Source organism: Diospyros lotus, chromosome 10 (assembly GCF_014633365.1).
Source record: "Diospyros lotus cultivar Yz01 chromosome 10, ASM1463336v1, whole genome shotgun sequence".
In the NCBI taxonomy this organism is placed as follows: domain Eukaryota; kingdom Viridiplantae; phylum Streptophyta; class Magnoliopsida; order Ericales; family Ebenaceae; genus Diospyros; species Diospyros lotus.
Window position 1 is genome coordinate 29582821 of NC_068347.1, and position 27183 is coordinate 29610003.

General features: G+C 35.8%; 2 protein-coding genes across 3 annotated transcripts; one reads left to right on the plus strand and one right to left on the minus strand.

Annotated features, from left to right (window-relative positions):
• Positions 1-10857: 10857 nt before the first annotated feature.
• Positions 10858-18779, minus strand: LOC127812045 (uncharacterized). Of its 2 annotated transcripts, none has more exons than XM_052352323.1 (3): positions 18612-18779; positions 16111-16959; positions 10858-13039 (listed from the first exon to the last, which is right to left on the minus strand). In XM_052352323.1, the coding sequence occupies exons 1-3, from the start codon at positions 18744-18746 to the stop codon at positions 11222-11224; spliced, it is 2802 nt and encodes a 933-aa protein (XP_052208283.1). In that variant the 5' UTR covers positions 18747-18779; the 3' UTR covers positions 10858-11221. The 2 variants fall into 2 exon arrangements, with proteins under 2 accessions (XP_052208283.1, XP_052208284.1); XM_052352324.1 differs by lacking the exon at positions 18612-18779 and adding an exon at positions 18318-18454.
• Positions 18780-26293: 7514 nt separating this feature from the next.
• Positions 26294-26910, plus strand: LOC127811960 (nuclear transcription factor Y subunit B-5-like). Its single transcript, XM_052352181.1, has one exon. The coding sequence runs from the start codon at positions 26326-26328 to the stop codon at positions 26785-26787; it is 462 nt and encodes a 153-aa protein (XP_052208141.1). The 5' UTR covers positions 26294-26325; the 3' UTR covers positions 26788-26910.
• The last annotated feature ends 273 nt before the right edge of the window (positions 26911-27183 follow it).

Sequence of the window (27183 nt, forward strand, 5' to 3'; positions counted from 1 at the left end):
CGATCTTGATAGGTCTCCCTTTCAGCGAGCTGGTGGTTGAGACCCTTTTCCGGGGTAATCATACAACTAACTATCTAAAATGAAATACTGACCCATCATTCAATTCTTTTCCTACATCTCTCGTTGTACCCAAATAAGTTAGCCTCTGAGATGAACTGAAAAGCTGTTCCCCTCAAGATTTTACTTGCTCTGTTTTATTCTTCTCATCTCTCAATTAACGCTCTACCAAATCCAGATGGTCACAAACTTTAATCTTGTGATCTAGGAATACAAGCGGTTTGATAGGAACATATATTGTGGGTATAGAGTGACATATTTGACATCATATCATTTTTAATAATAAATAACAAGAAGTCTAAGTCCTAATCCTACTAGGTAGGAGGAATCGGTTACATAGATTTTACCAATCTGATCATATCTTTTATAAAATTATTATATTTTATGTCCAACAAAAAAACATCAAATGAAAATCGAATCCTTCACTGGCAGCAGAAAACATTTGACACTTATAAACATGGGTTTTGGAGTTTTAGAAAGGACAGAGAGTTGGATGGAACTCTTAACATGTAAAATCTTTGGCATGGGAAAAGATTAAAGAGAGTCTGCTCTGTGCAGGGTTGATTCCACTAATGTAACATCTTGCAGAACATTCTGAGAAGCATCAAGGATTTATTTCTATAGGAGAACAACACTAAAATTTGGTATCAAAACTAGAGCATCACTGAAGAAATAGCAGCTGTTGGCAACTCATAAGTACGTTGTATTTGATGTTTGATCCACATAAAATACTGTAACTCAGCAGCTAACCAAGCAGCGGCGGCGGATTTAGGGAGGTTGGGGGGAGGCTGCAGTCCTCTCCCAGATTCAATCCTCCCCCAAATCTGCAAGGCAAATTTGGCCTATTTGGATGGAGGAGGGCTGAAATGATCCATGGATATGGGAGCCAGCCCTCCCCCAAATCTGCCCCTGCCAAGCAGTGAATAATGATTCGGTAAATTGTGGAAATTATTGAATAATTCAGCAATATTGACATTATAATAAATATTATTCTTTTCTTTTTCATTAATTATTATTATTATAAAAATACTAAACAATTGCCCATTTGGCTTTCCTTTTCTTTTTCTGTTTTCTGGAATAAGGGAACAGAAAAGAGTTTATAAAAACAATTTTAAAAAAGTTGATTTTTTTAATTAGTTATTTTATAGACTAGTAACCCAACCCAAGAACCAGGAATTCCTTCCTTCCCTAACCATGGTTATCCAAATCCTACGCGGCTTTTGGCAAAGGCATAACCATGGTTAAAAATTCTAAATTTTATATATTATGCATACAGATACAGAGAGAGCGCCCCTTTTCTCCTGCGTTTAGTTTATCAGAGCGGAGAATCTGAGTTGGGATCAAGCAGCAGGAGAAGAAAGATGAAGAAGCAGCGCATTCTTGAGGTCAAAGTGATCTCCGCAAGATATCTCCACAAAGTCAACTTCCTCCGCAAGATGGACGTCTACGTCGTCGTTTCCATCTCCGGCCACCCCGCCACCAAGCAGAAGACCCCCGTCGACCGAGGCGGCGGCAAGAACCCCTCCTGGAACTCCTCCTCCGCCATGCGATTCTCCGTTGACGACGTCGTCCTCCGCCAGACCATGGTCTTCAACCTCCGCTGCCTGCGCACCCTCGGCGACGAGGACGTCGGCGAAGTGCACGTGCCGGTCTCCGAACTCGCAGCCTCCGCCACCTCCGGCAAATCCCAGTTCGTCACGTACCAGGTCCGGAAGCCATCGGGCAAGCCCAAGGGCGAACTCTACTTCTCGTATCGCTGGGCCGACACCACCGCCGTGGCGCCGCCGACGGAAGCAAAGTTTCAGGAACCCGTCAAGCTTTATCCTGATGTGGGCGCCATTGCTGCGTACCATCATCAGCCTCCGCCTCCGCCGTATGCGGCTGCAACGATCGGGCAATATCCTCCAGCACCCGATGGATACTCGGCTGACCCGATGGCGGGATGTGGGTACGGGTACGGATATCCGCCACCATCTCAGGGTGGATACTTGTACCCGGCGCTTCCGCCGGGTTACGTGTATCCGTCGCCGCCCCTAACATACGGGTGTCCGTATGTTCAAGAGTCAATGAATAGTTATAATAATTTCACATACAGATATTAGTTTTTTTTTTTTTCTTTTGTTGAAAAATAATGATTATTTTTGGGATTGAGAATTAGATGTTAGATTGTGTATGTAATAATCAATCTTATAGAGAATATTAAACCTTTAGTTTGAGATGAGGTTCCATGAATGAATGAATGAATACTAGTTGATGATGATTCTGTATGTATGTATGATCCATATTGGGGGAAATTGTGTGACTACTGGGACTGGGACTTGGGTCAAGGGCGGAAGAAGCTTCTAAATGAAAAAGAAGGCCAACAATGGCATTGGCAATGGCAATGGCAATGGCAGGTTCAGACTTTTCCCACACCACACCAACCTCCACCACCCGTTCCGAAAATTTCTATTTCTATTTATCGATTATTGTCGATACATGTGCTCGTATATTCGTGTCACAGTGAACATATGTAACCTAATAGAAGTATCGTGTATAATTATTTATCGTAAAAAAATGAAGGATACCTATATCTTTAAAATCTAAAATAATTTATAATAACATAATATATTATTATTATTATTATTATTATTATTGCTTTGTGTTAATTGAATCTGGACTCCATAGTCTAACTTATAAAATTAGATTAACAATGGAGTTAGTCAAATTTAAAACCAAACCAATCTAATCTTTCACTTAGGAACCAATTTGAATACTTGTACAATTATTTTTTGACTAATTTAAAACCGGTTTTCTTTTCTATAACAAAATCTCCAAATTCCAATTTCTTTGCAGTAAAAAATAATATTTTTTTATCATACAAAAAGAAATCATTTTTAATATGCCCAAAAAAACTCATAAAGAGTGAAATTATCTATTTCAAAAATGTTTTTTTTTTCACCACCCAAAAGGTCTCATTTTCAAAAATATGATTGATTGATAATATATTAGCTATCAAAAATATTTTAAAAGTGATAGCTCAATTATTGGGCTTGGTCTCCAAGACCATCCCATCCGCTCCAATTTAGCAGCACTCCTAGTCTTCTCATCGTCATGTCAAAATCTCTATAACTTGAACAAGTCTCAATTGTCTTGAGACCTTCGACTCCTAACTCACCTATAACAACTAACAACACGCAAGGGATCGTTCTTTTTTTTCTCATATAAATTAGTCGGCTATCGGTCAATGTATGTTTTTTTTTAAGTCTATAAAAATTTTATTATTTTAAACTCTAATTTACTTGAACGTCAAAGTATTTATAGAGACCAATCATCTCTCGCCATATAAATCATTGTCCCCTAAAACCTTCCATCTCAAGATAAGGTAAAAGTCCTCCACAAAATTACTTATAATTGTAACGTGGAGCGTGAAACCTTTCAATTTACGGCATTCCGTTTACATTACCATAATAACAATATTAATCAACAACGAGAAATTGATTTTATTATTTTATTTGAATATGTATGGTAAAACTAAAGCCAAAGCAACAAGTAGTGTCTTGCTGCTCCTATTTCATCACCAAGAACATTAATTAGTTGGTACCAAAATTCATAAATTAATAACACAATTAATCATCAAAAACATTCCTCTATACCATTAAAGTGGTAGTGGTCCAATTAATTAGTAGAGAAGACTCTTTTTATTTTCCTAAGTCAAAGAAATTGAATTTAAAACACAAAAACTACTTGAGAATGGTGACGTGGAGCATGCATGAAGTCTGCTATTTTACAACATTTCATCTCCAATTTTTTTTTTAAAAAATATTAGCCACAATACCCTTTCTTGTACTTTTACTGACAGTGTTAAAGTGAATTGATTTTTTATTGTATACCTCCTAAACTTTAGATATTTCACTTGGGCACCCCTAAATTTTTATCTTTTACCAAATTAATTTGGATTTTTTTTAAAATAATAACTTAATTTAATGAAAAATACAAATTCATAAGATGTCTAAACTAAAAACTCAAAGTTGAGGAAAAGTAATTTATCTTGTAACAAACAACAACCATTCTCTAACTTTCGAGGAATCTACAACGACCGTTCGAGCAATGGCAGAATCAAGTCATTGGATCAAGAGCAAAAATCTCAAGTTTTTATATTAAATTTTGTTGGCATTACTTAATTATTTCTTATTTTTTTAATTTTAAAGAACTAATGTTTGAAAGTATAATAATTTATATGTGTAATATTAAGGGATCAAGTGTAATTTTAGAAATTGAAGGAGGCAATTTCCCACACTCAAAACAGATGTAAATCCGCGGTTGTGTCCAAGTCAAGTATGCATGCCAAGCTCTCCCATGGTCCTAACTCTTATTATACTACTGAGGGTGCAAAACTTTGAAATATCAATATGAATTCCAAAATTTTAACTATTGTATTAAATATATATTATAATCAATTTATTATTTAAATAAATTATTAAATTTTAACATGTAATTCTCAGTTAAATGCGTGGACATGGAGATGGAGACGGACTCGGAGATAAACATGCGCGGATTCTTTTTTTATTTTAGTTTATTTTTTACTATATTTTTGTGATGTAGATGAGATGGGCTTAACATTTCATAAAACGTAGGGGAGGAGAATTGATATAAGAAAAGTTTCGTAAATTTTAGCAAATTTGACGTGTGTGAATTGGGTGATTTTTGTTGTTTTTCAGAGAAAGAACTGAAAAATAACAGGAAAATGTTTGGAGAACAAGAGAGAGCCAACTCTCCATTCATTTCAGCATAATATATATAGAAAAATTCAAATACAACACTGTTTTGGTCAATACCAAACTTAGATAGCTTTTACACAACTTTTTCAAGACAAGAATCCTTAAATCTAGGATCTCCATACCTTTCTGACAGATCTTGACAGAAGACAAAAGATTTCACAGCAAAAATACAAAAATAATACTTGCTTTTAGAGTATCTAGAAAAATCTCACAGTTCAACACTTCTCCTTGAGATTTTTCTTGGAGACTCCGAGCTTAATTCTCAAGAACTCAAATTTAGCTTTGGGCAATGCTTTAGTCATTATATCAGCAATCTGATTTTCTGAAGAGCAATGAGCCAACTTAATTTCGCCAAGTTTTTCAGCTTCTCTAATAGCATGAAACTTGACATTTATGTGCTTTGTTCTCCCATGCTGAACTGGATTCTTTGCCATGGCAATGGCTGACTTGTTGTCCACCCACATCACAGTTGCTTCATTTAAATTTTGTCCCAAATCTGACAGAATTTTTCTTAACCATATTGCTTGATTTGCTGCATTGGCAGCAGAGATATACTCAGCTTCAGCTGAGGATTGGGCCACCACTTCTTGCTTTCGTGAATTCCAGGAGAAGACACCACTGCCAAATGAAAAAACATAGCCTGATGTACTCTTTGAATCTTCTAAACTTCCAGCCCAATCACTATCTGCATAACCCATTAACTGCTTACTTTCATTCTTCAAATACCATACACCATAATCAGTTGTACCCCTGATGTATCTCAACACTCTTTTGGCTGCACCGAGATGAAATTGGCTAGGAGAATGCATGAACCTTGAGAGCAAACTTGCTGGATACATAACATCAGGTCTTGTAGCTGACAAATACAATAAACTTCCGATTAGGCTTCTGTAGATTGAAGCATCTGCTTTGCTTCCATTATCATTCTTGTTTAACTTCTCATTTACTACTAAAGGAGTACTCACAGGCTTTGATCTCTCCATATGGAATTTCTTTAGAATTTCTGAGGCATATTTTCTCTGACAAAGGAATATACCAACTTCATTTTGATCTATCTCCATTCCCAAAAAATACTTCATTTCACCTAGGTCAGACATCTCAAATTCCTTTTCCATACTCAACTTGAATTGATTCAAAGAGTTTAAATCACCACCTGTGATCAAGAGATCATCAACATATAAAGAAACAATGAGCTCCACTTCACTTCCATCCTTTTTCACATAGAGAGTTGCTTCACTTTCACTTCTGTTGAACCCTTGTTGCAACAAATAGGAGTCAATTATGCTGTACCAGGCTCTAGGAGCCTGTTTAAGCCCATATAAGGCTTTGTGCAGCTTATAAACTTTGTCTTCATTTCCAGGAACTTGAAAGCCTTCAGGTTGTTCAACATAAACATTTTCTTCAAGAAGTCCATTTAGAAATGCAGATTTGACATCTAAATGGTAAATTTTCCAACCCAATTTCGCTGCTAGTGCCACCAAAAGCCTTATGGTATCATGTCTTGCAACTGGAGCAAAAGTGTCAGTGAAATCTGTACCAAACTGCTGAAAATAACCCTTCACTACAAGTCTGGCCTTTAGTTTGTTCAGAGAACCATCTGGGTTGAGTTTGGTTCTATAAACCCACTTAACACCTATTACCTTTTGATCTTCAGGTCTGTCTACTAAGCTCCATGTCTCATTCTTTTCAATCATACCCATCTCCTCCTGCATTGCAAGTCTCCAATCAGCATTACTTGCAGCTTCAACATAGCTAGCAGGTTCAAGTGAAGCCATATGACATTTTTCATAAATTTCTTCGAGAGTTCTAGTTCCTCTAACTGGAGCATCATCAACCATATCAGAATTCTCTTCTTCTGTTGTGATATCTTGTTCTTGGGATATATTTCCCCAATTCAAAATCTTCTTTGAGGCTTCAACTTTCTTTTTATTCCAATTCCACTTTGAGAGCTCATCAAATTTGACATTTCTACCGATAAAGATTTTTTCAGTTTTCAAACTGAAAATTCTATAACCTTTGGTGGTGGTACTATATCCCAAGAAGATGCCCATTTCAGATTTTTTATCTAACTTATCCCTTTTTTGTTCTGGAACATGAGCATAACACACACAGCCAAATACTCTAAGGTAATTCACTGAGGGCTTGAATCCATACCATTCTTCAAAGGGAGTTTTTCCACTCAAGACTCTAGTTGGAAGCATATTCAATAGATAGACTGATGTGTTTATAGCCTCAGCCCAAAATTGCTTGGGAAGGTCCTTCTCATATAGTAGACATCTGGCCATTTCCATCACTGATCTATTTTTCCTTTCACTCACTCTATTTTGTTGAGGAGTGTAGGGAACAGTCAATTGATGTTTTATCCCTTCCTTATCACAGAAATTCTTGAACTCTCTTGAGACATACTCTAACCCATTATCAGATCTGAGAATTTTCAGTTGGCAACCAGTTTGCTTCTCAACCATAGCTTTAAATTTTTGAAATTCCATTAGAACCTCAGATTTTTGTTTCAAGAAATAAACCCAACACATTCTGGAGAAATCATCAATAAATAACAAGAAATATCTGCTACCATTCAGAGATGAAATACTCATGGGACCACAAACATCGGAGTGTATGAGTTGAAGTTTTTCTGAAGCTCTCCAATTACTGTCCATAAATGGTAACTTGCTTTGCTTCCCATATTGACACACATCACAAACCATGTCATTTGCATTAATAGCAGGCAGGTCTTGAACTAATTCTTTAGAATGCATGAGTTTTAATGTGGAGTAACTGAAATGGCCTAGTCTCTTATGCCATAGGCTTGAATCATCCTGAACAATATGATAAGCATGCATGGCTATTTGATTCCATTCAACCAAAAAACTCCTTTCTTTCATTTTCACAGTCATTAATTCATTCCCAGGAGGATCATATATAATGCAGGACTTGTCTTTAAAGTGCAAAGCATAATGGTTCTCAAGCATTTGTCCTACACTTAACAAATTCTGCCTAATCTCAGGAACAAGTAAAACATCATAGATGAACTTTGTACCTGAGGGTGTTTCAACAGCAATATCACCTTTTCCCTTCACTTCAACATAGTCTCCATTTGCAACCTTTACTTTATTAATGTTAGACTTGCCCAAGCTTGTAAAGAGATCAGCATCAAAAGTCATGTGACTTGTACAGCCACTATCAATCAACCAAGTGCCTTTGTCACTACTGGTAGCATAAGAAGTAGCTACAAACAACTTCTCTTCAGCTTGCTCTTGAACCTCAACAGCGTGTGCTTGTTGTCCCAGCTGATTAATCTTGTTTTTGCACACCTTCTCTACGTGACCAAGTTGATTACAGGCTCTACACTTGACACTTGGCCTGAACCAACAATAATTTTCTGTGTGACTTCTTTTTTTGCAGTGAGGACAAGGTGGAAACTTTCCTTTCTTGCCTTTTCCCTTGCTGCCATTTTGATCTCTCTTTTCATCATTCCTTTTTTCACCTCCAAATTTTCTTCCTCCTTCACTTTGTGCCTTGCCTTTATGAGTTATCAGAAGAGCATGTTCATTGGTTTCTTCAAGTCTGTAAGCTTTTCTTTGCTCCACAGCTTGAAGTGAATTGACTAATTCAGCTAATGAAAGTTGAGACAAGTCTCTTGAGTCTTCCAAGGAGGAGATCTTAGACTCAAATCTCTCTGGTAAACTCACCAACACTTTTTCAACCACCCTTCTTTCAGGAAGATCTTCACCCAGCAACCTTATCTGGTTTACTATCTTCATAAGTCTGTCTGAGTAATCCTTCACAGACTCTGACTCCTTCATTCTGAGAAGTTCAAACTCTCTTCTCAAATTCAGTACTTGCATTTGCTTGGTCTTTTCACTTCCTTGAAACTCATCCTTCAATCTATCCCAAGCCTCTTTACCAGTTTCACAAGCCATTATTCTTGTGAATATGGTCTCTGTCACGGCTATATGAATAAGAGATAGAGATTTAAATTTTTTAGCACATTCATCTGCATGGTGCTTCATTTGAGTCACGGTTGGGTTGTTTCTCAGAGGTGGAGGATCCCTTCCAGTCTCTACTACTTCCCAGAGGTCCAAGCCTCTCAGAAAAGCCTTCATCTTCACAGCCCACATCTGATAATTTTGTCCATCAAAGACAGGAGGTGAGCCTGAACCAAAACTACTGGAAGCCATGGCAAGGTCTTGGAATTTCTAGTATTTACTTTTTGGCTAGTGAGGGGAAATCTTACTGGTTTTCTCTCGTTTGCACACAGGCCCTTAAGAACAATAGGGCTCTGATACCATGTTGTTTTTCAGAGAAAGAACTGAAAAATAACAGGAAAATGTTTGGAGAACAAAAGAGAGCCAACTCTCCATTCATTTCAGCATAATATATATAGAAAAATTCAAATACAACACTGTTTTGGTCAATACCAAACTTAGATAGCTTTTACACAACTTTTTCAAGACAAGAATCCTTAAATCTAGGATCTCCATACCTTTCTGACAGATCTTGACAGAAGACAAAAGATTTCACAGCAAAAATACAAAAATAATACTTGCTTTTAGAGTATCTAGAAAAATCTCACAGTTCAACAATTTTAAAGGTTAATTTCAATGGAATCGGGCTCAGAATTCAAAGCCACTAGTTTTGTTGGTGAGGTCCGTGTTTTTTCGAGCAAATTCCTTTATTTAGACCTTAAAATTAACGTTTTTGTTATTTTAAGAAATAATTGATTTAGAAATAACTTTCGTTAGGGAATAAATTTTAATATGCCATTTTGGAGAATATTTTTTATTCTATCTAATCATTGATTGAGTGCTAAAATCTAGTATTTGTGAGTGAATCAACGGTCATTAGAAGGCTTCTTCCGCGTCAATTTGTGGCTTCAGATTGATGCTGCGCCCGAAGGTGTTTGTTTGGTGGGAATTTTTGTGGTTTTCTGGCATTTGGAAATCAATGCGGTTTTTGGGTTCTTAAAATAGTTATGCTGAGGTTTCTTCTGTTGAGTTCAAAAATGGATCTGGGGTTCCATTGTTCTGTGGGTGCTTAATTTGCGTCATTGCTTTTGCTCTGAAAGTGTTCTTCTGTACTATTTTCTTCTTCTTCTTTTAATGGTTCTTGCAGTTTTTACCTTGAGTGCTTGTTTATCCCAAACATATAAACTTTCCATCAATTTTGTTGAGAATTTTTTTTTTTCCATGGCTTATCTTCTTTTCTGCTAATCATCTTCAGAACTTTTTGTTTTGTTTTGTGAGTGCGTGTGGGTGTTTTAACTTTTTATTTATTTATTTTTATTTTGAAGATTTGGACATTTAATCTTCTAAATAATTCTTGCCTTAAAGTTGGACACACTGTCTATTGGTTTGATCTACTGTTTTGAGAACAAGCCATTGTGAATTTAAATGAAGTTAAAATTGGCCTATATTTTAGCATGCTTTGTACTTCCAGACCTGGCCTTTTAAATGTTAGGCTCTTGTTCATCCTTATGCTCCAGTTAGAGCTATTCCTGATGGATATTAATTTTTCATTTGTCTAAAATTCATCTTGTTTGATTTGACTAATTTTACATCCATTGTTGACTACTTAACACAACCCTCATTCTCTCATTCTCTATCCGTGATTGAGACGGGGTGTAGATTGGATAATTCCAAAAGTTTAGCAGGAAAAAAAAAAAATGATCAATTCCAATGAGATAAATACTTGGGGGGAAGAAGGAAACTTGATATGTAAGCTGCCTTGAGCGCTGTGGCTCTCTTCTTGGGGGGCTTGTTAGAAAGGTCTGTGTTAGCAGATGATAGAAGGATAGATATTTTATGAAAGTCATGGTTTGCTCTATGTGGCTGTTCTTTTGTGAACCAAATCATAATGGTGACTGCATTGAGAACACCTCTGTGGAGTGGTTAGTCTCTCCAGATTCCTCTGACGCATGCAATGTCCTTGGAGATGTAGAGGTGCGTCCTTGAGTTGGTGATTGCTACCAGGTTAAAATTCCACCATACAATCAAAATTGAAGCAATCCCAATTAAAAACAGTTGATAATATCAGCAACACGTTATTCTAACAAGAATTTATCAAAATAACATTCTCCTTTCTTTCTATCTGTTGCATAAAAAAGGGGGAAAAAAAAAAAAACACAGAAAATTGATTATCACTGGCAATTATTTTCTCCATGGATGCACAGCACTGTCAATGTCAATGTCACAACTTATTAGAAAGAGATAAACACTGGCACTGGAACTGAACTCACTCACTCTACCAGAAGTAGCCATTAACTGATTAATTAGTGCAATCAGTTCTCACACCTGAAAAAAGGGTAGAATCTTCCTCCCGTCGATTGATCGATAAGACTGTCAGCACCTTTCTGACGATGGGCTACACCAAGGAGAGTAGCTACTACTATTACAGATGGTTCTGATCTAAGGTCCGGAAACTTGAGCTGCTGCATTTCCCTCGGATAGGACCTGAAACTTGCCGAACATGTTGTTGCTGTTGCCGTCGCTGCACCCGCCATTTCTGGCGTCTTCCATCTTGGAAGACGTGATGCCAGGACCTGAACTCTCGGTGACAGTGTCCGACATTCCACCGGCAGCGCGCTGGGAGGCTCTAGACAGTGAGCTCTTCCGGGTACAGACTTGTTTGTTCTTCTCCCTCCTCCGGTTGATAGTCAGAAACCCGCTTGCAAGAGCTTCCAATGCTCTTGCTGTTGGCGGCCGGTTTCTTGTGCCCTGCCTCCGGGAATTGTTGTTAAGCTGCTCCTGCTCACAACAATCCACATCTGCGCAGGGTTTTGGTTCAGTACAATTTTCAGGCTTCTTCCCGGTTTGATCATCTTCCCCGTCCCTCAAACACATCGTGGAGGCGAAAACAGCTTCAGAGCCTGGTGATACTCGAGGCAAGTTCAGGTCAATCAAGGTCTGCTGCTGAGGGTTGTTGGATGGAACTTCTCCATTAAAGCTGGTATTTGACAACATACCACGACTGCTCTTGACAGGTCTCCCTTTCAGCGAGCCGGTGGTTGAGACCCTTTTCCGGGGTAAACTTGTCGCATAGAGTCGATTGCTGGAATCAGTAGTTTCTGAGCAGCAGCTTTGCTCCTCATGTTCCATACCGGGGCTCGCTGAGGAACCGTGCAGAGCATGAGTTATATCAGCAGCACGAGTGCAGGATGATAATTTGCGCTGCTTTTTTCTTACCGGGGCTAAATTATCCAAATTGTCTTCTTCCACCCTCCTCTGGCTGCACACCTGCTTGCCATCACAGGCATTGCTAATGTCCATGGAATTCTCGACAGTTCCATTTCCAGGATCCACAATGCCGCAGCCTGGAGAGCCAATTTTGAGATCCTTATCGTCGGGCAATACGCCAGTAACAGATTGCGTCTTTTTTGAATTTGAATCATTAACGTAATCTTGATCAAATAGTATGGGATCAGCAGAGCCCGAATCCGAATCTTTAGACGACACCTCAGAACAATCCCGGTCACTTTCTTCAGAATGACTTTCAAAGGTGGTCTTTTTTGAAACCTCTAGCGGCAAGCTTCTCAGTTCTCTCACCTTACATGTTTTTCTGTCACCCAAGCTTGTGTCTACAACAGTAAATTTCATGAGATCTGAACTGCGATTTGGAGTTCGAGGCTGAAGATAGCAGGGACGTCGGCGCTCAGACAAATCATCCTTCACTGGTTTTGCTTCGAGACTCCACACATTCTCCTCCTCCTTTCTGTTGCTTTCATCTGCTTCGGCATCAAGCTCAAGGAGACCAGGCTCTGAAGCAACTTTAGTTAAAACATCGCTAACAGAATCAAAATAGTGGTTTCCCTTCACCAGTTTCCTGGAGAACTTTCTGACACCGGGCAAAAGAAAGACCAAAGAATGCTTCGAACCACAACCTTCACCCCTGGGCTGCTCCGAGTGCCAACCTCTTGCAAGCAAGCGGGGCCAAACAGCTTCCCAAAATAGATCACTAGATCGTGCCTTGCTTAATCTAAAATCTCCCGTCAAAAACTTAATAATTTCCTCGGGTGAAAGAGAGGAGCATGCCTTGCCAATTGGCATCTCTGGGCGCATAGGAACGGCATGGTTGGATTTTAAAGGCTCTACGGCAATGCCTGTGAGGTCCTTTTTCCCTTTCCCAATTCCAACTGCCTCCACAAGATTGTTCATCCCAACAATGGCTTTTAGAGTGAACACATATTCTTCCAGTGACATTTTGCCCTCCACAAAAGTCTTTGAAACCTGCAAATTGGTAGTTTACACTTAAAAGGACCTATTGTTACGAGGACTAAAATTCAAAATCTAGCTACAAGATGACGGAGAGTGTCTAATAAACTGAAAAAGGCCTCCATTAATTTTTTACTCCACAACAGATTAATATATCAAGGAAGAAACACCTTAAACCTGTACGAGCAAAGGGAAATGTCAAAAGGTGGCAGCATATAAGAACTCTATAAACTAGAACTAGAATAGGGTGAAAAAACTGGTTAAGAGATCACAATTTTGGACAGGATAAGGCTTAAACTTTAAGAAATCATAAACTGATAAGGACACAACTTCCAGTATGATGTACTTGACATTACATCTAAGAGGTATGAGAACTCTACACAGACTTGGCGCAACATGCCAGTATTAAATAGCGAACCACTTAAAATGCTGTAATGAGGGTTCTTAAAAGATAAGCTATTAGCCACCTTTCCTAAAAATTAGACTCATTCATTTTGCAGGTAGTTGTGGGAACCTAAGCATGTCCCAAGACTAGTCAGATCAACATGCGAACAGAAAGTGTTTTTACTTCAGGAACCAGAACTGATGTAATTTGTGGGTGTCTCTAGAGTCTAGACATAATTTAGCATAAATTTATTCTTCAAGTAATATCATTTGTAGAACCAGTTACTCATTGATTTCTGGATTTAAGCTATAAATGTGGTTGGCTAATAAAAGACCACAGTGTTTCATTTCTACCTGTTTGTATATTTCACCCATAATAATTGAAGTACTTTTTATTAAAAAAAAAAAAAGCAATGAAAGCATTCTTTGGTTTTTCAAGAGTTATCAAATGTTTAATCATACAACTAACTATCTAAAATGAAATACTGACCCATCATTCAATTCTTTACCTACATCTCTCATTGTACCCAAATAAGTTTAGCCTCTGAAATGAACTGAAAAGCTCTTCCCCTCAAGATTTTACTTGCCGTGTTTTATTCGTCTATCTCTCTACCAAATCCAGATGGTCAGAAACTTAAATCTTGTGATCTAGGAATACAAGTGGTCTGATAGGAACATATATTGTGCTTATAGAGTGACATATTTAACATCATTATCATTTTCAATAACAAGAAGTCCAAGCCCTAATCCTACTAGGTGGGATCGGCTACATAGATTCTAGTTCACCAATCATTTCTATCTATGACCATATCTTTTATAAAGCCATTATATTTCACGTCCAAAAAAGATGTCAAATGAAAATCGATTCCTTCACTGGCAGCAGAAAACATTTTACACTTATAAACATGGATTTTGGAGTTTTAGAAAGGACACAGAGTTGGATGGAACTCAACATGTAAAATCTTTAGCATAGGAAAAGATTAAAGAGGGTCTGCTCTGTGCAGGGTTGATCCCACTAATGTAACATCTCGCAGAACATTCTGAGAAGCATCAAGGATTTATTTCTATAGGAGAACATCACTAAAATTTGGTATCAAAACTAGATCATCACTGAAGAAATAGCAGCTGTTTGCAACTCATAAATACAAGTATAGAAGCTATATGAAAATAATTCAAGTAAAGAAAAATGCTCAGATAGAGAAACCCTTAAACATGACATAGAATATAAGTCTTACAAAGGATATGGCTGTTGATAGAGATGGCCAGAGGTCTAAAATTATGTAGGTGACCCCATGTAGTAGGATTAAGGCTTGTGATTGTTGTTGTATAGGAAAATGCTCAAAGTGTTGCAGGAAAGAAATAACATAAAACAAGGACTAAGAAGAAAAAAAAGTTCACATAGGTCTTCAACTGAAGGCAAATGAGAGAATTCCAAACACAAGCAGTGACATGGTGACATATATCTTCTTGGAACTAGATGAAACTTGTTAAAAAATCAGATAGTGAACAAGGCTTTCACTATTGCTTTAATCAAAGAAGGGCCAAATTTATGCAGTCTTGAGTAGGATACGAGAGGCTGTTTCCATGTTTTCAACCCATTACGCGTACTGCAGAGGTCTCATTGAAGTGTGAACAACCTTACCCTAACAGGGCGACCCAGATATCTAGAACTCCTATCTTACTAGACAATTTTATGAATAATAACGTCAGTATAAGGAAAAAGGGAGAAATGCAATAAGGCCAACAACAGACTTTGAATTATATGAATAGCCCTGGATCTAATCTATACCTGCAGTACAGAATAATCAATGAGTAAAGAAGAAAGGACCCTCTGTACCACACACACAAAAAAAAACGAAAAAAGAAGAAAGGACCCTTTGGATATTTTATGTTGTCTCTCATTCAAAATAAAGATGGGTAAGCCCCATTACCTTTAAGCGAAGATTTAATACACTCTTTTCAATCTCGTCTCTATCAAAATCTCAACTACTAAGCCTCTATAACTACAAGTCTATGAATTTTGTTAGATAATAAAAATGGCTACTTTAGACACTAATATTGATCTACTAAAGTGGTTCAATGACAACAGTCATGCCTTAATCCCACTAGGTGGATCAACTACATGAATTTAGATCTCCAATCATCCCCATCCATAGTCATATCCTCTATAAGGTATTATATCATATGTCATGTTTAAGGTTCAATGATAAAGAATAAAAAAAATTCTTCTCTAACAGGACAATGTCACTGCAAGTGTATTTTGCAGGAAAGAATTTTTCCTAAACATGACTATTTTATTGGTTTGCAAGTCAGTGGTCAAGAAGAGTTGCAGAGTGCATTTAAAATTTGGTGGCATGGTGATAACTTGACTTCCAATTTCTAATAATGATTTTCAACGTTCATAATTGATAAATATCCTATTTATCAGAAAAAATTCAATTACCTAGAGTCTAGTCTGTCTAGAGACAAAAACTTGAGTGCATGTGAAAATTTTGACCCTAAAATAGAGATATTATTTTCTGCTAAGTATTTAAAAAAGAAATATCAACATCAGCATTTGACTTCTTTGAATTCAATTATCCATATGTACATGCGAGTGACCCTGTGTGGATGTGAATTTCTCTCTGTTCATTTCTTCCTTACTTAGCTAACTGTGAAGAAGAAAGGGTAAGAGCTATATGTATGAGTATTCCAGGAAATACCTCTGACAAAGTATTTTGGCATTCTTCTGACACATGGAGAAACAAACGAGACAACAATTCATGTTGCCTCAATCCAGTGAAAATCCTTTGCCCATAAACACACCTTCTGCTTCTCATCTTCCGGCAATCAGACCATCTCCGGTATTCATCAGATTTAAAAAACTTCCCATAATAAAACGACAATATATCCCCCATTGTCTTACCATCCATAAATCTCTTCACCTGAACTAGATTCTTCCCAAAGATGTACAAACCAAGGACAAAACTCGCTTGTTCGACATTACTCCATGAACTACGAAAGGAGCCAGGAACCAAAGAGTACCCTTGACCTCTGTACACCTGGTGCACTTTGCATTTCCTTTCTTGTTCCGAAGCCAATTTACTCGACCTTCCCGGTTCAATTCCACTTTCCCACACAACATCAATAGAATCAACTTTTATTTTTGAAGCTTCACCTTTTAAATGAATCCGGGCCTCTTTGCAGCTTTCAGATTCTTGGAGCCCATTTTTATTGGATGAGCTATTTGAATCACCAAGAGATTCCTGCATTTCATGTTTCATGTACACATCTTCCTTATTGATCCTCATGATTGGAATGGATGATCCCATTAAAAAATCACATGGTGTGGCAAGCATGAACCCTTGTTCAAATGGATTCTTTTTATACAAAAGATAGTCAGATTCTGTGATTAATGGTGGAATTTCAGCCTGGTAGCTATCACCAACTCGAGGACGCACCTCTATATCTCCAAGGACATTACATGCTTCAGAGGAATCTGAAAAGACTAACCACTCCACAGAGGTGTTCTCAATGCAGTCACCATTATGATTTAGTTCAACTCGATCCATCTGCGAAATAACCACATACACTAACCATTACAAGGCATGAATTTAAAGCATAACTTGATACAGTTCACTTAAAAAAATAAGTCAAATTAGATATAACTCTAGCAATAAATTAATGTGCATGCAAGTGATGCAAATCATCAGAATCTAAAACATCCAAGTTTTCATAGATAACAAACCAAGAATTGATTTTACAAGGCTGATTGATATGTATTATCACATTTCTTTAATATCCCTGTGAATAGGTAAAGAGTTAAGCATGATTAGCTCGGCAACTTCTGGAGCAGCATCAAATACCTAAACGTAAAAAGAAAAGATAATGGTAAAAAAATTCACAAAAGAACAGCCACATAGAGCAAACCATGACTTCCAGAAAATATCTATCCTTCTATCATCTGCTAACACAGACCTTTCTAACAAGCCCCCCAATAAGAGAGCCACAGCACTCAAGGCAGCTTACATATCAAGTTTCCTTCTTCCCCCTAAGTATTTATGTCATTGGAATTGATCATTTTTTTTTTCTGCTAAACTTTTGGAATTATCCTATCTACAGCCTATCCATAGCCTGTCTCAAGCACAGATAAAGGAGAGGGGTTGTGTTAAGTAGCCAACGATGGGCATAAAATTAGTCAAATCAAACAACATGAATTTTAGACAAATGACAAACTAATATCCATCAGGAATAGCTCTAACTGGAGCATAAGGATGAACAAGAGCCAACATTTAAAGGCCAGGTCTGGAAGTACAAAGCATGCTAAAATATGCGCCAATTTTAACTTCATTAAATTCACAATGGCTTGCTCTCAAAACAGTAGATCAAACCAATAGACAGTGTGTCCGACTTAAAGGCAAGAATTATTTAGAAGATTAAATGTCCAAATCTTCAAAATAAAAATAAATAAATAAATAAAAAGTTAAAACACACGCACTCACAAAACAAAACAAAAAGTTCTGAAGATGATGAGCAGAAAAGAAGATAAGCCATGGAAAAAAAATTCTCGACAAAATTGATGGAAAGTTTATATGTTTGGGATAAACAAGCATTCAAGGAAAAAACCGCAAGAACCATTCAAAAAAAAGAAGAAGAAAATGGTACAGAAAAACACTTTCAGAGCAAAAGCAATGACACAAATTAAGCACCCACAGAATAATGAAACCCCAGATCCATTTTTGAACTCAACAGAAGAAACCTTAGCATAATTATTTTAAGAACCCAAAAACCGCATTGATTTCCAAATGCCAGAAAACCACAAAAATTCCGACCAAACAAACACCATTCGCAGCATCAATCTGAAGCCACAAATATATAGCTAAAAATAAACTAAAATAAATCACGAAGGAAGATAAGAACAAGAAACCACCGTCTGAGCAAGAATTCCAACGTGATCCCACCAAATTCAAATCCTGTCCGTGAACATCAGCAAACTATACATAAACACACATATATATAGGAATAATATATATCAATATCTGTATCAATTCTTGAGAACTTTAAAAGCGACGTCGAGAAGGGAGTTTGAGGAAATGGGTCTTCTAGATTAACAAGGTGTGGATGCAAAACGAACAAAACATGAAAATAAACCAAGAAACCTTGCGTTACATACATGTACATATAGAGATAGGAGAGAGAGAGAGAGAGTGAAGAAAGATTGTACCTTTAAGAGAGCTGAAGTTTCATGGGTTGCTGAGGTTGATTTACGGCGAGGCACGGAGAGGAAAAATGGAAAGACTCCCTCTCTCGCTAGTCGCTGCTTAGGCAGAGAGATGTAGAGAGAGAAAAGTATAGACATAATATATATATATGTATAGAGAGAGAGAGTGTGTGTGTGTGTGTGTATTTGAGAGAGAGAGGGGGGCCTCTGGTCCGTTTAAAGGACGGAAAGTGATAGATACACGCGCGGTGGAGGAGCGTTGCGACACCACTAACGCAGAGAATAACACGTGGAATCCTGATATATGTGATAATTGGCACTTAGCAGTCATTGCAAATAATAATACAACAATAATAATATCTGTAAAAACATGTAACCCATCCCATGTGAATTATTTTGATGATTTTTCTTATTTTTAGATCCATTAATGTTAATTATTTATTTATATTTTATACAAGTAAATATCAGATTTTATATTGCTTAATACATTTTGACTTTTGTAACAAATTTTTAATTCAAGTCAACAGACTTTACCTATTTTTACACTCTTGAGATGAAAAATATAACTAGTTAAAATTTTACCTTCCCCATTAAGTGTAGATAGTTCAAGTGTTTTCTTTCATTTATTTGAGTAGTTGCTCGGCGAGCAATTCCCGAGTTTATTTATTTAAGTGGTTGATCGTCGGGAGATCCACAAGTTTAAAAATAGAAAATTTGTTATAATAATATTTCGTGTAATTGTTAACGATTATATTTGTTAAATTATAAGAAACATATTAAATGTAAGTCTATTTTATTTTAAATATAAATAAACTACTAAAATTGTAGTTTAATAATAGATAATTACATTCATTTAAGGTTTTTGAATTCGTGTCTCACAAATCTCAATTATCCTTTGTTAAGTCTCAAGTGAATTAATACTAGTTATCAAAAAATATTATTAAAAAAAACACATTATTTAGTTACACTTGCCTACCCCTTAGTGTTTATATATCTATTATTTGTTAAAACATCCTGAAATAATTTTTTTTTCTAAATAAATAACATTTCATCACTTAGGTTCAAATAAAAAATAATTATATTATAACATAGGTATCACAAAATTTCCTTTGAAGGACATCTAGAGAGATTTCCTTCAAAAAATCTGTTCAAGTTTGAGAGAATCTTTTCTCTTGAAAGGGCCTATCGAGGCCTTGCCCCCGAAAAGTCTATCCGAAGACCTTTTGAGGATCAACCTTCTCAAATACCTAGAACAATTTTCCAAAGACCCTTCGAGAATTACTTCCTCAAAGGCCCGATTAAGTCTTCTAAAAACCCTTCAAGGGCTATCTCCCCCAAAAGTTAGGTTTTCTCAAAACTTAACCTAATGGCATCCAGACACTCTAGCTCAAAAAGGTCATGTTGTGTGCCCTTGTACATGTGTGCCACATGTCTCAATCCCTGAGGGGTATAAGTATCCCATGACTTTTAAGGACCCTCTTTTGACTATTCCATGCACAACTTTATTGAAGGCATTATCTGCATTGCATTGTATTCATATAACCTCTTCTGTACCATAACTATATATGGCTTAGGTGTCAAAGGGTTTGCACGGGAAAAATCTTGGCGTGCCTTCTAATTGTTTTTGGCCTTGCAAATTGGAAGTCCGAAAAACCAGAATCTCCCAAGGCCCCAAAAGACCCATTCAAGAGACTCCAATAGTAGCCAAAAGACTCTTTTGGCTCCATCCTTCTGTAGGACCCCTTTAAATGACTCCTTCATAGAAAACTTTGTTCTTTTGTTAGACCCGATCGATTTTTTCTTAAGTTTTTTTTGAGATAAATAAATTTTAATTATTATATTACTACCACAACAAATTGAGACTCACTTGATTTAAACTCAAAATTTTGAGCTCAATGCTACCCAACAATGTCATGCTTATATTTAAAATAATTTAATTTTTTAAAGCAAAAAAAAAAAAAACTCATATTCTACATGTTGCTTTCTAAATTAGCGTGGGACAGCAGTCATATATAATAAAATAGTATCATATGCTCTCTCTCTTTTTATCTTTAAATAAACTCGCGAACCGTAGAACGAGCAACTACCCCTTAGTATTTATATAATAATATATAAATCTTATTTGGTATAATATTATTGATAATGTCTTTGATAAGTAATATTATATATCACTTCAAACCTAAAAGGGAATAATTGAGACTGATGAGATATTGAGTTTAACCTTATCACTTATTAATAAATAAATTACAACTGTGATGGTTTATTGAACAAGTCACGTTTACATTTAAATAATTTATTTTTTTTTACTTAAAAAGGGAAATTCACATTTAATCTTTTGAATGGGTATGAGTCGACGATCATATAACATATTATCATAAACAGGGCTGGCTATAGGAGTAGGCTAGTGAGGTAATTGCCTAGGGCCCAATCCCTTCAACTTAATAAATAATTATTTTAATTTATTAATTTTTAATTTTTTATTAATGAGTTGGGCCCCTAAATTAATGATGGCTTAGAGCCCCCTAAGCCCTTGAGCCTGTCCTAATCATAAATGACTAGTCTTTAAACTTATGAATTGTTAGATGAGTAATCATTCAAATAAGTAAACTCGTAAATTATTTAACGATTGAACGATCATTAAAATAAATAAAAGAAAATAATTTAATCCCATATTAGTTAAAAAGATAAATTCTACATAGATATAATTATTCACACGTTTATCAACTTAAATTAAGAAAATGTTGAAAAAATTAAAATATATTACATTGTGATTATTCTATATATTTATAGAGTAACTTTAAAATTGTATGAGTTTTATTATATCATGTCTGTTTAAATAATAAATTATTCTCATCTAATCAACTAAATCATCTATCATAACTTGATATATTAGTAAGATTACGGTAAATAATAAATGATAATGAATAATTAAAATTAAATAGCAAATTGTACTTGAATATAGATAAATTAAAATTTTAAGATAAAATAAAAAAAATAAGGTGAAAGTTAATTTATAAATTTTAGTATTTTTAAATTAATAAAAAAATATTATACATATTTTGTAATTGGCAAGACAACGAAGCCTCGTCACGCGCTCTGCGCGAGCGTGCAATGCCAGCGAACCTTTTACATTACAAAATAAGGGAAGTAATTTCACTCCCAATTATTTAAAAATTGTCAAAAGTTCACGATTTGAAGTTTGAACATATTTTATATTCTCAGTAAATGGTCAAAATCAATTATTAAATTTATAATTATGTAAAACTAACACTTCAGTAAATTTTAAATAACTTGCATTAAGAAAGTGAAGTTTTGGTAACAATCATAATTTACGATGAGAACATGTATGTATTATAGAGGAGTATGAATATGATACAATATGTGTAATAATTTATAAATTACTTGTCGGCGTTCAATTACTTGTCAATGTTCAATTTCAGTCGATTATGATTCGTTTTTAGTTACGATGAGTGAATCCAAAAATGTCAAGAGAAGGAAAACAAAGATCCTAGATGTGAGTCCACACAAGCAATTTTTACGTGGTTCGGCCAGAATGATACCTACTCTACAACCGCACTCTGATTATTCTCCTTATACCCCTCGTGGTATCTCTGACTCCTATTTATAACGAGGGGCCTTTACAATTTGGATAACATATAAAAATATAAAGATGACATTTTTGGAGATAAACAGCCATTATCATCTACACAAAATCGGGAGTGAGATCCTCATTACGAAGAGCATGGGCTGTTACAGGTAAAGTAAATGGACCATACCCATGACTTCTCAGCAGCTTTGTCATTTATGCGAGCTGAAGATTTTAGACCAGCGATTTGGATGGTCCAGCGAACTGAGGGCTTTGTCGGGAGCTCGTTAGTCGATCGCTGAGAGGTCGCTAGAGTCTTTGCTGGGAGCTCGCTTTATGAGTTTCGAATTTCGATGGTGTATGGATTTTCTTTGGCGAGGCCACCTGAGCCTTATTGGTTTCGAGCGATTGGGCCGGTCCGTTGGATTGAGTCTGGTCCATGAAAAATGATATGAAAAATGCGTACAACATTACTTATATTATATAAGTACATAAATATTTTATGTATCTCTGCAATTAGGGTTAAGTGTAACTCATCACCATGAATATTTGATTGCATTAAAAGATCTCATTATATTTTTAAAATATTGTAATTAGTCACCACCAGTTAGTCAATCCTTAACTCTATTAGTTGACCAACATATATATATATTACATACCACTAAAATCACCCAGAAATGGGGTCTTAATCGAAGAAAGAAATATGAAAATCTGCTATATGTAGCAATTATGGAGATTTTTTTTTTTTCAATTCTTCTATTTGCATGTTGAAATCTGCCTATAGAATTGTGTGCAATAATCTGCATACAAAATACAAAATTCTTCAATTTTCAGATTCCTTTCTTCAATTTAAACCCCATTTGAGGGTAATTTTAGTGGCATGATGTGCATGTACTCGTCAACTAACAAAATTAAGGGTCGACTAACAAATGGTGATTAATTACAACATTTTAAAACTATAATAAGATTTTTTGGTGCAATCAAAAGTTCAGGATAGTAAGTTACACCTGATTTTAAATCCAAGAGAATTTCATATAATTTGCCCTTATATTTGTATCTCTACAAAAATTTAAACACAATCAAAAAATTAAATTACTATAATCTATTGCCATAATTCAATCCGTTAATATTAACAAATAAAGTATATAACACATTAGAGTTGTTATTCACTAATAATAAATAAAGTCACAGATTATTTTTCACTAATAAAGGGCGGGTATTATTTATTTATTATGGAAGGTCAAAGTCAAATTTAGACTAATCAAACACTTTTAGACCACTAATACTTGTTGCAGCGAATAGTCCTTTTATAATTTAAATTTAGTATTTAAGATCTCTATAATGTCTATTTTTCTTTTCCCCCTCCCCAAACAATTGGTTTTATTACTTAATATTGAGATATTTAGTTAACCAATCAGAATGTTGGAACATACATTAAAAATAAGATATAATAAATTAAAAATAAAATATAATTATAGTCCTTTTTAAGTCTTAAGTAAGTTTATAATATAAAAAATATATATTTTGCATTTAAGTAATTTGGGAGTTGCGGTGGGCAGTAAGACTTGGCTTTTTTTGTCTCTTTATAGGTTGGAGGAAGGCAGCTTAAGCTTTACATAAAAAGATGAAAGGAAACAGCCAAACGCACCCCAACGAACAAAACCACGTTACGTTTCAATTAAGATTATTATATTATTATATATCATATAGTTGAAATGGATTTAAAGACCTTTTTCATTACTCTTAACTCATAGGGATTAGGGATTGATTGGTGACACAGTTTCCGTCAACCAATTATCCAAACACTTACCAACTACTTGTTGTTAGATTAATTTAATTGATTATAAGACAAATTTGTCGTATCCATCAAAGACCTTTTGTGGTAAATTTTACAATCAATTATCACATTTTAAAGAAAAATATCATAATTGGGCCTCTGGTCTGGGCTTACGGGAAGGCACATATTGGGCTCATTTGGATGTAGTCATCCTGTGAAGGCCCGCATGAATTTGAAGATTTGGCCTACTTATGAGATTGGGCTAGCTCATTTTGCTCCAAACTCAAATTATTTACATAAATTAGGGGTATAATCACGTATAAATTAAAAACAAATATTTAACAGTTAAATTTTTATTTTTTAATTTTTTTAGACAACATTTGTATGAAAAAGAGTTTGAGTATAGTAGCCCTCAAGATATAGATTAAGCAGTCGGATGAGCAATATACCGGTATCAATCCGATGGGTTACGATTCTCACCTTGTGTAAGGACTAAAAGGTCAATCAGTGATTTATCTCCGCTGGCATAATCGAGGGCATGAACACTGGGGGCCACGCAAGGATAGTCATCCCAATAGTTTGAGTATAGTAATATAATTGATTTCTAGTTCGTTATAAGAGGTTAAATTTTATTTATATAATAAAATTTTATTTTTTAATAAAATATTTAAAAGATATGATTAAAACATATAAAAAAAAATGACATACCTTGCTATTTGTAATCATGAAGTTGTGTAGGAGGGTCCTAACATAAAATTTGGGTGTATTTTGCTAATGAATCCTCGTAACATCCAATGGGATAAGAATAAGAAAAGATTAAAATTAATTAATACAAGTAGAAATAAAGTGGGGGCATGGGGCATCATCGAAAAAGAAAAACAATGTATTTTTGTCCAATTGGTAATTAAAAATATACTTGAGGAGTGGAATCTTTGTTAAAATGTGATTGAATTAAGAGGGGACCACCAAATTAATGCATGTTCTTTAGATTCTTAATTGTTATTTAAATATCAAATTAAGCATAGTTTTGTGATGAGCTTAAAAAAATATATATGTATTCGACCAATCAAAATTAAACTAAAATATTAAATTCAATTCATTAATGTTTTCTAAACCCATTAAGTTAGGCATGCACACCCAATACCCTTTTACCTATAGAATATGGTTTTTGACAAATATTTTTAAGTTAGTCTGACAACCTTGGAACCTTGACTTACCAAGGTAAAAACAAAAATAGACAAACCTTGCAACCTAGATCAAGATTCATCAAAAGAAAACAAATTAATATGCTAATGTTGTATACATAAATAAACAAATTAATTCTTCTTGAAATTAATATGCTATTATTGTCTTGATGAATTTGTCTGGTTTGTTGATATTTGAAAGAGTACTTCTTCACAAATTAATGTAACCAAACCCTAATTAATTAAGCTAGAAGTCCTAATTAAGCTTTTTCTGTTAATTACTCGACTCAGAATTAATTTCTTTCTTTTTGCTTGGAATTAGGGTTTTGAGATGGAGATTAAAGAAGGAAAGATAAATTATTATTTTTTTCCATCTCTGATTGTCCATTTTAATTAGTGGAGTACTCCCCTAGCACTCTCTCCCTCTGACTCCCTAGCTACCTCACTCTTTCTTTCTCTGCCACTCTCTCAACCTCTCTCCCACTCACTCCCCCCAGTTTGAATCACCTCTTCTCCCTCCCCTCTTCCCCTTACCCTTACACAGCTTCTTCTTGCTCACTCTCTGTTTTCACTACCCATTTGGATTCCTTTTTCCTCATCTCACCAATCTTCCCAAACACCCAATCTAGTTCATATATCCATTTCCCTTTCCCTCTCTCACCCAGGGCATTCTAGCTAGGTGATTGTCCTATTTTTTAATTACTTCTTATAGTTTGTCTATGTTAATTAGTGCAATATTGAAGGCCTTTCGTACATGCAACCTCTCGTAGGCATTTGATACATGTCACAATTCTGAGCTCCTCATGGGTCTTCAACTGTTGATTTGACCATAGGACCTAGGGAAGCACACTTAGGGGTTGAGTTTTTCTTCCTTACATCACGTCATCAAGCTTTGTGCGATGATGGTCTCTATTCTATGAATAAAACTGGCTTGGTACTTCCTACTTTTGCTTGGGCTTGTTTGGCAGATGTTTGATGCCGCCAGGTCGGCATCATCACATGTCATATCTAATTAACAAGACGACCAACCCATGAGCCATGACACATTCACATACATGCATGTATGTGGACATTGTGGACACATATATGTATGTGTGTTTATATATGCACGAGTTTGACCAGAAGTACTAACCAAGTTGAATCGGATCGCGCTCAAGTCTCTCTCTAGAAATGGTTGACAATATAGATGCCCGTTGCTCAAGTACTCATGAAGAAGATGGCTACATCAAGGAGCAAGACCTCTTGTTACCAATAGCCAACGTTGCTAGGATCATGAAGCAAAACTTGCCCTCGAACGCCAAAATCGCAAAGGAAGCCAAGGAAACAATGCAAGAGTGTGTGTCCGAGTTCATCAGCTTTGTGACCAGTGAAGCATCCGAGAAGTGCAAGAAAGAGAGGAGGAAGACGGTGAACGGAGACGACGTTTGCCGGGCTCTCTGCGCCCTAGGGTTCGATGAATATGCCGGGCCCTTGAAGAGGTATTTGGATAGGTATAGAGAGCTAGAAGGGGATAGGGCCAATCAAGACAGGATTAGCAACAGTGAGGAGAAGGAAGAGGCAGTTTCAGATAGAAATCAAGCTGAATCTTCTACTGATCAGAGGATGGCCAATAGCTCCAAATCAAGGCCTTGATCCAATGTTCTTGGAAGAGATTCGAGATAGATATATGTATATGTCTTCAAATCTCGGTTTTGATTTGGTTCTATGTTGATGAATATTGCAGTTTTTGTTGGTATTTTATGGTGAGTTCAAGGATCTCCTCAACCTAGGTTCTTCCTGAAGAAGAACACAATTAATTTCATTCAAGTTTCGTTGATATATAGCTGATGATGAGGTATCTAACAAATCAGTCTTAGGTTGCATTAATTTGCATATTTTGATTGCTAAACTTGATACTTTTCCAATGTTTTAAATGGAATTTGTTGACACATTGATCGATCTTTCGCTTGATTTTATCCTCAAAGGGAAAAACATAGAGGGTAATCTCTTCTTTTTGCAGTCTGCAGCCATGAAACTGAAGCCCATGAG

What these genes read in the sequence shown, in the direction of transcription:
- LOC127812045 (XM_052352323.1), bottom strand. Translation starts at nt 18,746, where the DNA reads ATGTCTATACTTTTCTCTCTCTACATCTCTCTGCCTAAGCAGCGACTA. An exon ending in AAACTTCAGCTCTCTTAAAG is followed by an intron (nt 16,960 to 18,611) that starts GTACAATCTTTC and finishes GTTATTTCGCAG; the next exon opens with ATGGATCGAGTTGAACTAAA. An exon ending in GCCAAAATACTTTGTCAGAG is followed by an intron (nt 13,040 to 16,110) that starts GTATTTCCTGGA and finishes ACCAATTTGCAG; the next exon opens with GTTTCAAAGACTTTTGTGGA.
- LOC127811960 (XM_052352181.1), top strand. Translation starts at nt 26,326, where the DNA reads ATGGTTGACAATATAGATGCCCGTTGCTCAAGTACTCATGAAGAAGAT.